At 35.9% G+C, this 14,917-nt stretch overlaps 1 protein-coding gene across 2 annotated transcripts in view; it reads right to left on the bottom strand.

Annotated features, from left to right (window-relative positions):
* The window catches only part of GABRA1 (gamma-aminobutyric acid type A receptor subunit alpha1), a 56,654-nt gene that overhangs the window by 23,276 nt on the left and 18,461 nt on the right, over positions 1–14,917 (bottom strand). For both annotated transcript variants that reach the window (XM_047731132.1, XM_047731133.1), the window contains exons 4-6: positions 12,988–13,055; positions 5,308–5,528; positions 2,932–3,014 (exon numbers count right to left, since the gene is read on the bottom strand). In XM_047731132.1, the coding sequence (XP_047587088.1) occupies positions 2,932–3,014; positions 5,308–5,528; positions 12,988–13,055 (372 nt within the window). The remainder of the gene's footprint in view (positions 1–2,931; positions 3,015–5,307; positions 5,529–12,987; positions 13,056–14,917) is intronic.

The following is a 14,917-nucleotide window of genomic DNA, read 5'->3' as shown; positions in this document are numbered from 1 at the left end:
CTTCAAAAACTGGGTCAATGCATTTTTAGCCCACTTTAGCCTCAGTTTCTTCATTTCAGAAGTATGCTAATTAGGCCAGGACAGAGAACTAACTATACAATAAATCAACCACCACTTCTTCTTCTCAAGCCAATGGCAGGTGATGGTAATTAGTCATGGCACTCTCTCACTGAGCTCAAATGCTTATTTTTCAATTTCAAATCTTCTCTGTTTAATTACCCACAGGTCTTAAACCCTTTTCTGAAGCAATCTTCTCTGAGACTTAAACATTAAAGGGGCATTTAAAACCCGATTTACTATAATTTTTATCTATTCAATAAATATTTATTGAGTGTCTACATCATATTAGGCTCTGTACTAGGAAATGCTGAACAAAATAGGTTGTGCTTTCATGGGAGTTTTACAGTCTCCAGACAATAAAAATGTCAACCAATAAATAAAACTAATAATTATTGCTATAATACATCTAAATTAAACATGTACTATAATCAAGAAGATGGGTGGGACTGTATGTAAATTTAGATAAGGTCATTAGGGAAGCCCCAGAAGATGACATTTATGCTGAGAAGTGAAAAATAGAAGAAGCCACTTACATGAAGAACCAAGAGAAGAGTAACCCAAGTAGAGAAAAGAGCATGTATAAAGGCTCTGAGGTAGAAAGCAGATTTTTATTTAACTTCAGTTTTCTTACATGAGACATTATGTGTTTTCTACTTGCTATCCATTTCCTCCTTCCTAAAATACCTCCTATTTTCTTCAGGCTAACAATGTGCTTATTTAAGAATATTTCTTCCCAGCCTCATTTGTAGTCAGCATTAGTAATGAGACACATCTTTGATTAATGAGATACACGTAAATGTCTGCTAGGATTTTAGGGAAAGCTTTTATCTCTTTAATACAGGTGCTTGTTCTTTCTTCTTTGTCCACTATTCTTTATTTTGAAAGCAGATGCAATGGCTGGAATTGCAGCAACCATCTTGTGATCAGGAAGAACATCTAAGGGCATCTTAAACATCATCGTTGTTAAGATGCTGACAAAACAACAATCAACCAACAATCACTTACCATCATCCATCTTGTATAAAAATATAAACCCCTCTTCTTTTTCAGCTAGCTATACTCACGGCTTGAGAGCATTCCTGACTAGTACACTAAACAAGTAATTTGTTGTTCAAAATAAGGTATTTCTGAAGGTAAAAGGGGGCACTATTAGTAGTTATATCAGGATATAAGGCAAAAGTAATTACTGCCCCAGGCAACCTATAATGCATGATCTTTCTAAGTATAAGATTTTGTGGATTAGATGAGCCGATACATATACAAATGTTTAAAATACTGCCTGGCATACCAGTAACACATAATACATAATATTGTTAAAAATGGAGGTGGTAATCAGGAGAAAATATAGTAGTCTGTAACATAGAATATACATTAAATTGGGAAAAGAGTGAGGAGGAGGGAGTTATCACCAAAGGCCTGTTTGGCTGACAATTTTTGAAGTAGTTTGTCCTTGGGTTTCAGTATAGAATTCGATTTATAAATAAACTTGTCTTTCCATGACTAGAGCTGCTAGGAGCCTGAAGGCCCTTTGCTATTTTCTTTGCTTGCTGTCTTCCTACACCACCACTATTTTTTTTTTCTATGAATCATATCTTCACCAAAATAGTTGCTTAGACTGTCTGTCTAGTGGGAGCAGAAAGATGGTTAGGTAGTCCAGGAGCTGACTCAGTCCAAAAGTAACTCTCCTGCAGGAAACCAGGAATACATTGTTCTTACTTCTTACTCCCTTTATATATGCATACTAGTCAAAAGCAGAAGGCTAGAGGAAGACAAGAGAACCTGACTCTGCTGGGCACAGTTCTATTCTCTTGGCTCCTCTAATGTGTGCCTGCATAGTTTCAAATAGCAGAAGCCTCAACAGTTATCATAAAGGTATCTAGGATACCTTCAAAAGCACTAATATACACATAAATTTCAAGGGATATCCAACCAGATCTAGAGCTTTTCAAAAGGTTATGATTAGGGTAAATTCTCATCAGACAATATTTGTTAGGTGTAGGCTTCATTATGAAGAAACGATTATCATCCACTGCTGCCACCTACCAATATTTTCATCTGATAAACAACTTGCAATATTCTTAAAGTCAAACAAATGTCAGCAATGACACAAAATAAGCACAGTGATCTCCATCTGTTGGCAGGGAGTTATTATCTATGTGGTAAAAGCATCCATACTCCACTTGTTTTTCCATGAATACAGCTTTAACAAAAGTAGCATTTTTCCACTAATTAATTAAATCCACTCTTTCTTATAATAATCTCTTCCTGAAAAACATTAAAAATGAAATTAAAGATTATTACTTATAGAAAGCATTTTTAAAAGTTTTTATGTATTTATTTGAGAAAGAGAAGGAGAGAGAGAGAACGAGGAGGGGGTTGTGGGGGTGGGGACGGGGAGAAAGAGACTGAGCAGGAATCCTGATTAAGGCTTGATCCTAGGACTTGGAGGTCATGACCTGAGCTGAGGGCAGACAATCTTGATGTACCAAGTCATCCAGGCACCCCTAGAAAGTATTTGCAGCAAATCACTGAACTTTCTTCATTTTTATCTTTTTTTAATCTGTCTTCTAACAGGTTTTACTAATTGGAGGTTTCTTGCTTAAAGACTTAGGTTTCTCAGGGGTGCCTAGGTGGCTCAGTCAGTTAAGCATCCTACTCTTGATTTTGGCTCAGGTCATGATCTCAGAGTTGTGAGATCGAGCCCCGCATCAGGCTCTGCACTTAGTATAGATTCTGTTTGTCCCTCTCCCTCTATTCCTCCCCCTGCTCTCTGTCTCAGATAAGTAAATGAATAAATAAAATCTTTAAAAAAAATAAAGACTTAGGTATCTCATAAGAATAAAGAAAAATTAAAGTTAAAAATTTACTCACAGCTTCCAAATTTTAGTGGGCAGGCATGTGCATCCATAGGGAAGTCCTCCAAATGCATTGGACACTCAGCTCTCACCGTCAGCCTTACAGTTGAGGAAAACAGAGGATATATAAAAGAGCCCTATAGATTGGGCACTTACTGATTAATACGACTCGATGTTATTAACTATAGCAAATATATTAAGAAAAGCAAGAGAGGCAGGCACAAACAGCAGCATGATACTGAGCTCTTAACCAAAGTATCTAAAAGGAATTATTTACAACTATGATTGGATTTTGTTTTTGTTTTGAGAAAAACACTGACATCAGATTTTGTATGATGGGCAAGGATTTGTTACGTTTCCAAGGACAAGCATTATTACTTAATCCACCTAGACCCAGAAAATCTCTCAGGACTAAAACTAGATGTAAGCAAATAAATATTTGGATAAAGACTTGGTGGAGAAGAAGACATGAATAGCTAGGAAGAGAAGAGGATGTCTCCTCTGCTCAGGGCAGCTCTCCCTATCTCCTTCTTTAAAACAGCACCAAATGGGATAATCCTACAAAGGAAATAGGCATAGGAGAGTTTGTGGGTGATCTCACTATTTTCCCACCATTTCGTTTTATACAAATTTACTGTCTAATGGAAGCCAGGACTCTGCTTGGCTTCTCTTTAGTCCCTATCTTCAGTTCTATTTACATTTGAAAAATATATTTCACTGAAATATATTTGATTTTGTTTGGTGGAATTATGAGGGAATTTATGTCAAATTCCTCACATGGTTCTTATAAAATATATTCACTCATATTAATAAGTAGCTCAAGAAATGTGGTAGGGATGGCTTTATAGTCAGTAAACTCATTAAGTTGCAATGTTGATTAAAGCAAATATGAAATGTATAATTAATGATCAAACTTGCATCTTAAAATCAGAATATTAAGGAAAGTGATGACATATTAGCAAAGGTGGTTTAGGAGTTTAGGAGTTTAGGAAATGGGCAGTAACAGGCTAGTTATTGACGAAGAACATAGCACACACCAGGTAGTATGACTTGGGCAACTTTTCAGTAGGTACAAATCTTGCCCCAGAAAATTGTCAGCTGCGAGGAATAAATATGGAACTTAGGCTCAAAAACAAGTGTAGGGTGTTTTGTAAGAGGAGAATATTTCAAGTCTCAATTATAAATAGATCCTACTTGGATGATCTGGAAAGGTCTCAGCACGTCTGTCCACTGATCCTCCATTTTTTCTCTCTCTCTCTCTTTTTTTTTTTTTTTTTTAGAAATTTGTCATTCTTTAATTCTATTACATGTTTACTAGTTGAGCCTAACATCTAAAGCGTCTCTTGAAGCATTTTTTCCCTTTCTTTTTCATTTGGATATTTTGTATAAAAAGGTAGAAATTCTGGCAGCTTTCTTCAAAAGCAAGAATCACTTTATTCCCACATTGAAAAAAATCCACCAAGTCTAGGATTTTGCCTCCATTACCTTTTTTGTGCCAGAGGAATACTTGGGACGGTCTGAATTACCAAGTACTGTCCAGGTCTACAAAAATAACACTCTAACAAGTCACTTGGGTATGAAATAACTGCTTCCCTTAAGAATGAGTTCTGGACAGTTTTTATTTGCTTACAAATTAGGAATATTTTAAACTTTTTTTTTTCCTTTAAAAGTATTCACAATGTTTTTTGTTTCATATTTTCTTCATTGAGCCATAAATGAATAAAGATATCTAGCTGCTAGGTTTTCCAATAATCTCAAAATGGAGGAATGTTTATTAAGCAGGAATTTTATATAGATATATACACACACACACATACATCATACACATACACATGTATGTTCTTCATATATGTAAATATTCTTCAATGTAAGCAAAATTAAGAATATTTATATTCTCAGTCTAATAATAACACTATAAATTCAGATACTTCTTCTAAGTGCATACTTCCACATGAATCTATAGTTTTTAAGATACTTGAACTGTTCCTTTTTTTTTTTTCCTTCTTTTTTAAGTAGAAACATTTTCGGATACATACCTTGAGATTGCTTCTAGAAATCTGATCTAGAACTTATTGGGATGCAGCAATATATGAGGTTAGTAGTAGAAGCAGAAGTTCCTCATATTGAATTAGAGCAAGTTGGAGAGATACTTGTGACATATTACTTAATATACATTATAAGCCTCGCCCACTTTACCTAATCATTTTACTTAATGCTTTAATGCTTGCATTCAACAGTCTGTTTATTTTTTACAGCGGAGTAATTATTAAGGTTGAAAAAAGAGGGCAAAGAGGAAACCAGATGCTCCGCCATGGCCTATCAGCTTCATGATCACATATATATGGAAGAGAAGTACAGAAAGAATCACAGAGAGAAACACAGTCATCCTTACCGCATGGTGTATAACAAGGTGCCATCCTCTGTGATCCTCAGGAGTTTGTTGGGCATGGTCATGTTGTGTGCCACTGACTTCTTTCCATTGTGAAAAAAGGTATCCGGAGTCCAAATCTTACTTGCCATTAGGTTATTTAACCGGAGAACTGTCATGGGTCCTTTAAATTTTAATCTTTCATCCTTCCAGCTTTGACGGAAAAATACATCTATTGTATATTCCTAGATAATTTTGGAAAATGGCAAAGAGTTCACGGAGCTGTATTTTGCAATGCAAATACTCAGACAATGCATAATTTTTACAACTTTAAAAGCAAAATATGAGCTAGGTGACGTTTTCAAAAGTAAACTTGTGGTGGTCTGTACATAGTGGTTTCTGGTGAATCATTTTTTTAAAATACCTAAAATGCCAGAAATATTGCTTGGTCAGAAAAAATCCACAATTATCTCCTCAAGTATGTGAAAAGAAAATCATGCCCTTCTCTCTATGCCTCTACCCCACCAGCACTCAAAAAAATAGAATACAGTACACATAAAAACAAAACTCATGCTGGAGTTTACTGTTTAAATTAGATAATGATAGCTACTTAGATATAGTATTTTGGGGGGTCCTTCCATAGTCTGAAAACCTCACAGTCAATTTCAAATCATCTGTGGTTCTAATACTAGCCTGGTAATCCCATCTCTTTTATGGGTAAGCAAAAAAGAATTTTTTTTACAGATAATGTTTATAGTCCTTCAATTTTTCACAACAAAGAAGATTATGAAAATAATCTGTTTCACTGTTAATTGGGATCTTCACCAAAAAAAAAAAAAATGCAGAATATGAGGGTGTGTGTGAGTGTGTATCTGAGTATATGTGTGTAGAAGACACATGAGAAATGTGTGAAGCTCATCATCATTCACAGCCAGGGAATCTATTTATTTGAATAAACACAGCATTCCTTATGGCAATACCCAGAGACAAACATCTGCTAATCTGAAAACAAGCAATGTGACTTACCAGCTCCTAAAACTGAAAAGGGTAATATCCATCTTCCTTGCAGCACTTGCTACACTGACACTAAATTTGGAACTTAATGGTTTGAAATAAAGATTACCACATTCTCCATTAATCTTAGCATGCTCCAAACTGGAAGGAAGACTAACTTGAAAACATCATGCTACATTTTCTTAATCCCCTAAACTCTAATGCATTAGAAAGCTGTTTTTTTTTTTTTAAATCTTATACATATCATCTTTAGAACATGCAGAAAAAATAATGTCTGTGTCTAGGCATATTTTGCATGAATTTAACTATCTGCTTTTTTCTCAAGCTTTAAGTAAGATTGGGTAAAGACTGAAGAAAGGTTTTTCCTTCTGCCACACGTTTGGTATAGCTGAGACCTTCTGATCAAGTAATTATTATTATATATAATTATTATTATTATTATAATCAAGTAATAATTATTGGACAGTTTACAGAGGACCGGGCATAGCGCTATATCTTGACTGAAACAGCAACAAGGAAGTGTCACATGATGCCAGTTTATGTTTGTGGGCAAGACAAACTACCTTGTTTGTTGCTTAGGCTTTTCTGTGTCTGGAAGTGTGATGTAAAAAGGCACTGAGATACATGACATAGCAATTTACTCACCAGGAAACATTTGTTAAGCATCTTTAAATTTAGCAGAGGGAGAAATTGCTTAAACTTGGATGCTGTAAAGAAAACTCATGGAGTAGGATGGGCATCCAATGGTATTTTCCATGAGGAGAGAGATAGGGTGGGAACCTATGGACTACACTGGGAAATGATACACAGGAGCAGTGCTTGCCAGGAAGCAAAGGGATGGATTTACCCTGAGCTCTGTATGTTCTCTTCTCTGGACAATAGGCTTATGAGATATGGGTATGATAGTCAGGACATTTCTATTACTCAGGAATCAGCCACGTAAGCTCTATTTTCTATCCAACTGAACTACTTTAGCCTGTCAAATAGTAGAAGAACAGTCACTTGTTAAATCAAGATGCCCAACTGACCATATTCCTATGAATCCAAAAATTTTATTTAGTTGATTTGTTCATTTGCTCCAAGGAGATTTTTGAAAATGAAATAAATGTTAAATATCTTAAAAACCTTAAAATAGATTTATTATCAAATCTTTGATAAGATACATCCCAAAGTCAGTGATTCCAAAAATTATGTCGAAACTTGCCAAATTCCTCATGTTTACATATTTGTCATGTTTACGATCAGCTTTACTTACCTGCGCTAATGGCAGACACTGAAATTCCCAAATTCATATGATATTCTCCCTCCAAATACTGTACTGGCCACACAAGCATGCACACACACACTGCAAAACTAACTGGATAAGCTTTCATTTAAATGTTCCCTTCAGGGGCGCCTGGGTGGCTCAGTGGGTTGGGGCCTCTGCCTTCAGCTCAGGTCATGATCTCAGGGTCCTGGGATTGAGCCCCACATCCAGCTCTGTGCTCAGCAGGGAGCCTGCTTCCTCCTCTCTCTCTCTCTGTCTGCCTCTCTGACTACTTGTGATCTTTCTCTGTCAAATAAATAAATAAAATCTTTAAAAAAAATAAATAAATAAATAAATAAAATCTTTTAAAAAATTAAATAAATAAATAAATAAATAAATGTTCCCTTCAGCTGGAAGTGGAAATGAAAAGTGAAATAAAAACACTTGATAACAATCAGATCCTATCTAAGCAAGAGTGTAAATATTTGGTGTCCCATTTTCTAAGAACTGCCCTTGCAACACTGCCATGGTAGCAGCAGGAGGTTCTCATCATGACCTCACCGTTGGGGTCATAGTGCACTAGACCAGGATGGGCCAGAGCTCCTTCTTTAGGAAGATGAAATATGAGGGAGGAGAGCAGAAGCCACAGCATAATGGTTATGGATGTACGTTCTAAACCTGCTAGCTAGAACTAAATTGTCTGTCTGCCACATGTGTGACTTTAGGTCATTCTCTATAATCCAGTTTCCACCCTATATAGCGGGGATCATACAGTAGCGATTTCACTTGACTATTGTAAGAAGTGAGTTAATGATGCAAGTGAACAGTTTACAAGAATGTCTGAAACATAGGAAGTTCTCAGTAAACATTAGAAGTTATTTGTCTCCCCATTTCTTTGCTTATCAACAAATTTATATTAGATTTCAATGTAGCTGAGAATGAAAAAAGTGCTCTTTGTTTGGACTGGTAGCAGGATAGGAAACCTCAGGAAAGTGAGGTGGTCATAACCAAGTAAAGTAAAATCTGAAGGCAAAGGAAAAGACTCTACAGAAGACTGAACAAGTAGGAAGCTCTGACAAAGATGCTGTTCAAGGTTCAGTGTTCTAGCTGCCACCATTCAAGTGACAAGTTTCTCCACATTACCCTGGTCAATAGAGTAGGTCGCTGGAGAATGTGAGTCTTACTCTGAAGACTGGACAGAACATCCGTTATGTTCCTAAATAAATATTGTTTTGAAGTGTTCCCACTTGCATCATCTACTACCATCTGTGTGTGCTTTGACTTCATACGTTTTCACCACCATGGAAAACAGGGCTCTGCAACTGTGCTGCCTGGATATTTCTGTCAGAACCTAGTGCCCTGGGATCGTGCTATTTGATTGCCAATTAATGGTTTTTAAAATAAAGTTAAGGAGTTGCCCTAATTTTGTTTTCTATTCCAGATGAAGTCAGATGCCTTGGGAGCTGTGGGTCCTCTAGGGGCACACAGCCTGAGTTCAAGTTGCTACTTAGCTAGGTCACTTTCCTCTTCTGGAAACTGCGGATAATAACAATGCCTAGGTAAAATCATGAGTACTAGGTGAAATATGATCTATAAACCTATTAGCATGGTGCTTGGCATATTATAAGCATTCAGTACTGTTCACAATTCTGTTATTATGGTTATCCTTATTAGATATTTTATTAGTTATCACTTTAAAAACTACAAAGCTTTTCTTGTCTTGAAAAATAGCTTTGTCATTGGCCTTCTAATTTTGATAGACTCTAAATCATACTGCTCTTTATTTGTAATTCACCTATAATGTGGTTTAAATGAGTAATCTCCAATGAATTGGCCAGGTAGCCACTTAGCATATCAATTGTAGACCTGGGTAATTTGGTCCTCTGACAGAACAATTCAAACATTATCCTGCTCAGAAATTTTAGGCAACAGGAAGTATAACCGGCTTAGACACTCTGTTCCTTCTTCCTATCTGATTTTTGACCAAAGGCCATTTATGAAAAGTAATGCACAAGTCATAGACTTAATGGTGTATCGAAAACCCCAACATACACCTTTAGTCCAAGACAAAAAAAAAAACAAAATCAGTGTTTCCTTAAATGGCAATCTAAGCAAATAACTCAAAGGTATGCCAAATATTTTCAAGAGAAAATATGCCTTTATATGAGCACCGTCCCGTAACAACTCGTATTGAGCATCTAATCTTTGTGAGGCATTATGAAAGATGCCAGCGATAGAGAATATTCATTTTTAAATATGATGATGGTAATGATAATAATGATAATGAGGAGGAGGAATAATATCATTATCAGTGTGTGATGTTTGTAATGCTTCATCCCCTCTTGATGTTTCCATTTATGAGAAGAGAGCTTCACCGGTGCCAAACTTCTGAATGCTCTCCAATCCCTCATACTCCTTTATTTAGGGAGGAAAAGAGGGAAGAATAATTTCATTTGATGGGTAAATCTGGATGGAAAAATCAATCTTGCCTATCTCAGCCTCTTCTTGCTGCTCTGTCCATAAGACTCACAAATTCTGATGTTTCTCCATGATAGAAGTTTTATATGGACAGTCTCTGCCCTAACAAATGGAGGCCAAAGTCTTACCAGGTGACTGGGTGGGTTACTCAGATCGATTCTGATGTTTACTCTCTGGAAACTCACTTGTCTACAGATATAAAGCACCTTCCACAGGACCTTAATAATTAGTAATGAAGATGATTATTCTCAATTTCCAAATCCCTTATTTTTTTTATCTTATTTCTCAAAAGGTTCAGAACTCAGGAAAGAGGGTATTATTTGCTGAGTCTCACAAGACTTTGTTGTAAAGACAATAGAGACAACTAAACCTATCATTAAATAAGTAGGAATTCAACACTTACTATGAGGCAACCATGCACTGATACTCTGAGGGATGTGAGGCAAATGTATCTTTACATTTTTCGGCATTACTTTAGGAAAATAAGACATTTACATAAGAGAAATAACTTTACAAAGCAGTGTTATAAATGACACCAAAAGCTAAGCTATTATTTTATAGTCAATAAATGTGACTAGAAAACAGAAAGGTAAACCTCATCCACTATCGGATTAATTAAAAAAAAAAAAAAGTTTTCACTAAGCTTTTGGGTCTTGATTTGGGCCTTTGTGGAAATGTAGAATTTAGATGGGTGGGAAACAGAGGGAATTTTCCATGAAGGATACACAGCATGATAAGGAGTTCAGAGGCAAAAGTAATAACTATTGGGTTTACTGAGAGTTTATTGAGTTTATTGAGCACTATCTATAAACACTTTATTTACATTGCTCATTTAAAATCCCTAACTATCTTACAAGGAGAGGCTATTACAATAATACACCCATTGTAGAGACTTTGAGGCTTACACACTTTAGTGATTTGCCCAAGGTCATGCTATTGGCAGTGGTGAGATGTAAATTCAGCCATCTTGGATCCAAGACAAGTTCAGCTCACCCCCAAGTGCTATGGCCTCATAGAAAGTAGTATTTAAGCAAATGACTAAAGTAAATTGTCCATATTAGGAACAAGAGGGGATGGGTGGTAACATCATCTGTGAACTGTATGGAATACAGGTAGAGGAGTTTAAATTTGACCTTAAACCTGACTGGGATCTATTAAATGTTCTTAATTAGAAAAGCAGCACAAGAGAATAGTGCTTTTTTTTTTTTTTAAAGATTATTTATTTATTTTGACAGACAGAAATCACAAGTAGGCAGAGAGGCAGACAGAGAGAGAGGAGGAAGCAGGCTCCCTGACAAGCAGAGAGCCCAATGCGGGACCCGATCTCAGGACCCTGGGATCATGACCTGAGCCAAAGGCAGAGGCTCAACCCCCTGAGCCACCTAGGTGCCCCGAGAATAGTGCTTTAAGACAGAATTCCAACATGGGAGAATCACAAGAGGTCCTCGGGGTGAATAGTTTAGCAAAAAATAGTGTATAACAATATTTCAAGAAAGTGGTCTACAGATCAACCACTATAATAAGTTGCCAAAGAAATAAATACACACTTGTGGCTAATTATTATATTTCTATTTCTTGTATAGAAATAATGGCTGACATTCATTGAGTGCTTCCTATATGCTAAGAACTTTTAAATGCTTTTCATGTATGAATTCATTTAATATTTATGATAACCCCATGAGGTATTATCATTACTCCCATGTTACACATGAAGAAACTGAGGCAAAGAGATGTTAAGGAACTTAACACACACTTATAAGCACAGAAGTTGGGAATATAAACCCAGACAGCATTCTGGTTCAGAAATCTATATTTTTACCTAACACTCACTGTCTTATGCTTGGTGACTCTGATTTGCATAGTTGGTACATTTCATAACCTGTGTTAAGATCTAACCTATCTAATTATCCTGAGCCAGAATTTCCCAGTGTGGCTCACAGAGTATTAGCTCTACAGAATGTCAACAAGTACCATATTAAAGGTTTAGACAAATATGACTGGAAAACACTAGATTAAATGTAGTTAAACAGGTTTCCTTACTTCAGGACTTGTCAGAGCTGCCAAAATGGGTATACTTGTGAATCTCCACACTTTGAAAAATGCTGGTTTTAACTGATATTTTTTGTAACTTTTATTCTCAATCACTTGAACTATTATGAAATCAGAGAACTTTTATGTAAAGATGGTGTCAACAGAAAGGCATTTCAAAAATAATATTCAATAAATATATCTTTGAAATATTTCATAACAGTGTGTCTTCATGGGCTCTATGATTTTTTTATTACATAGGAGCGTGGCTATTATGAGTATGCAAATATTACATCAGAGTTCTACTCTTATACCAATTCCCATCAGATAGAAGAGAATTTCATGTTAACTTATTGGGTTAGAAAAAGAAAGAACAGGTATGCATTAATTTTATTTTCATTCTTGGTAATAATTAATGAATTTCTTTTGCAGTGAAGCTGAACATTTCCCACCAATGTGTTTTATTTGAACTATTTCTCTAATTCTGGTCAACTATTCACTCAGCTTTTATACTCACATCCCCTTTCTAGCCAAGAATAATTCAGAAATCATGATGTTCATGGCTATTGTATAAGAATGCTGGCTATCTAGAGACAGAGCATCTTTCAATCAACATGCCTTCCTAAATAAAATGTAAGGCAGATTACACTATTTGGCTTACAGGACATAACCCAAGTCAAAGCAATCATTTCAGGGATGGTAAAAAAGAAGACTGCAGTGGTTGATATCATAAATGGGCTTGGCCTAGAAAGTAAGTGGGTATTTTCTATGATATAAATATTATATATTAGTATATGTTACAGATTATGCATACAGAAAAACACAAAGATAGAGCTAAGCTATTTCAAGTTGTCCTCTAAGTACTTGGTTTATATTTTCCTTTCAAAAGTTAAACTTAGGAAATACACCAAGAAAACCAAAAATGCAGTGTCACTTACCATATCATGGTCTGAAACAGGTCCGAAACTGGTGACGAAGATGTCAGTCTTCACTTCAGTTACACGCTCTGATGAAGCAGGAAATTGGGACAGTGAATGTCTATCAACAGTCCTTATTAGATCTCACTACCACATACTCATACCCAAATGGGAAATTTATTGGCTTTGATTAGCTATTTCTAAAATTGGTCCACTGTGTAGTCCTGATAATTTACTGCTTACACATGAAATTTCACAGTTAATATTTTTCAATAGAGAATGGAGCCTAAATAAGCCACTTTGGGAGGCAGACTTTATGGAGAAGTCAGCTGCTGCTTAACAAATTCCTCAAGAATGGGCACACTTTCCTAATGATACCAAGCCATCTCACATTGTAATAAAAAAACATGTTGGCATATGGGTGTCATTTAAGCTTAAATACTCTACTCTTACTCTTACAGATCCTCTAGCTATTTCGGATACTTCTGGGAAGTATACGGTATACTGTAGCAAGCTTTATTAACTCCTTAAGGGCTCAGGGGCATGTTTTGTAAATGATGCTTTCTGGCATTAAATCATAACTGAATCATCCAAATTACTCCCCAGGAAAAACTGACAACCTATATCAATACTTGAAATTTTGAGGACAAGAAGAATATATTATGGCACAAAAAAAGTTCGTTTAGTAGATTCCATTTCAAGTTCAATGTGATTTTATTTTATTAGTCTCTGAGGCATATATATCAACCAATAAAACATATTCATTTTAGTCTGGTGACAACTCAACACAGGCATTTTCAAGGAAATTCAGCCACCCCCCCCAAAAAAAAAATGATAGAAAAATGCTGCTTTCATAAAAGGACACAATTTGTTTAGAGGTGAGAGTGGAAAAGATGGGTTTGTAATTTTAAACTGTAGCTCTGAGAAATAATGGCCTAGTATCTTAAGCAATTCATTTTATTTATCAGGACATTTATATCTCTGAAGTAGGACATTAAAAAGGTGATCCAATATATGCGGTAATGAATTCTTCTGAAAATCAAGAATTTTATCTCTCAGCAATTCTCTTGTAAACAGTTAATACTTTCAGTATAAATTTCTCTCAAGAAGGTCATGTTGAATACTGTACATAATGTGTACCACAAATGAGAATATAACTTGGGAGGTAGAGATAATCCCTCCAATAACCAATAAATATTTTTTGGCTCATTTCCCTTCCCCCCTTTCTTTCTTTTCTTCCTTTTTTCTCCCTAACAATTTCATTGGCTCCAAAATGTTTAAATGAGCCCCTTGACATAAGAATTATCTGAGATTTACTCTTTAAAAAACTTGAAAATGGAGGACATAGTTTGAGACAAAGAAAATAGAGCTGTGTTTTTAGAACTCACTTCCTAGAGCACCTGGGTGGCTCAGTGGCTTAAGCCTCTGCCTTCCCTCAGGTCATGATCTCAGGGTTCTGGGATCTAGCCCCACATGGGGCTCTCTGCTCAGCAGGGAGCCTGCTTTCCCCTCTCTCTCTGTCTGCCTCTCTGCCTATTTGTGATCTCTGTCAAATAAATAAAGAAAATTAAAAAAAAAATTGTAGAACTCACTTCCTTCCAAAGTCAGTGTTAACCTTCTACAGCAACTAAAGAGCTTGAAAGGAACAGCCATCAGCAATGTCTTAGTTTGAGTAACCACTGGCCTGTTCGGGCTGTTTCCATCCTCTTTCTGTCTGCATTTGCCCAGTGCTTACATCTCTTTTTCTCTCCTGCACCCTCTTTCTATATGTATTCTTTACTCAATTAACTCTTTTTCTTAGTTTAAAGATCTGTTATTTCTTAAGACTCCATCTAGAGTTCACACTTTATTAGAATACCAGGATTGACTTTCAATTAAAACAATAATAAAAAGAAAATGCACGTTATCTATTCCCAAAAGCTGGAATTTATTTTATTAATTGAGCTCATTT

This window comes from Lutra lutra, chromosome 5 (assembly GCF_902655055.1).
Source record: "Lutra lutra chromosome 5, mLutLut1.2, whole genome shotgun sequence".
Lineage (NCBI taxonomy): Eukaryota > Metazoa > Chordata > Mammalia > Carnivora > Mustelidae > Lutra > Lutra lutra.
The sequence above is the reverse complement of the archived record's forward strand: the minus strand, read 5'-3'. Positions and strand labels throughout refer to the sequence as shown.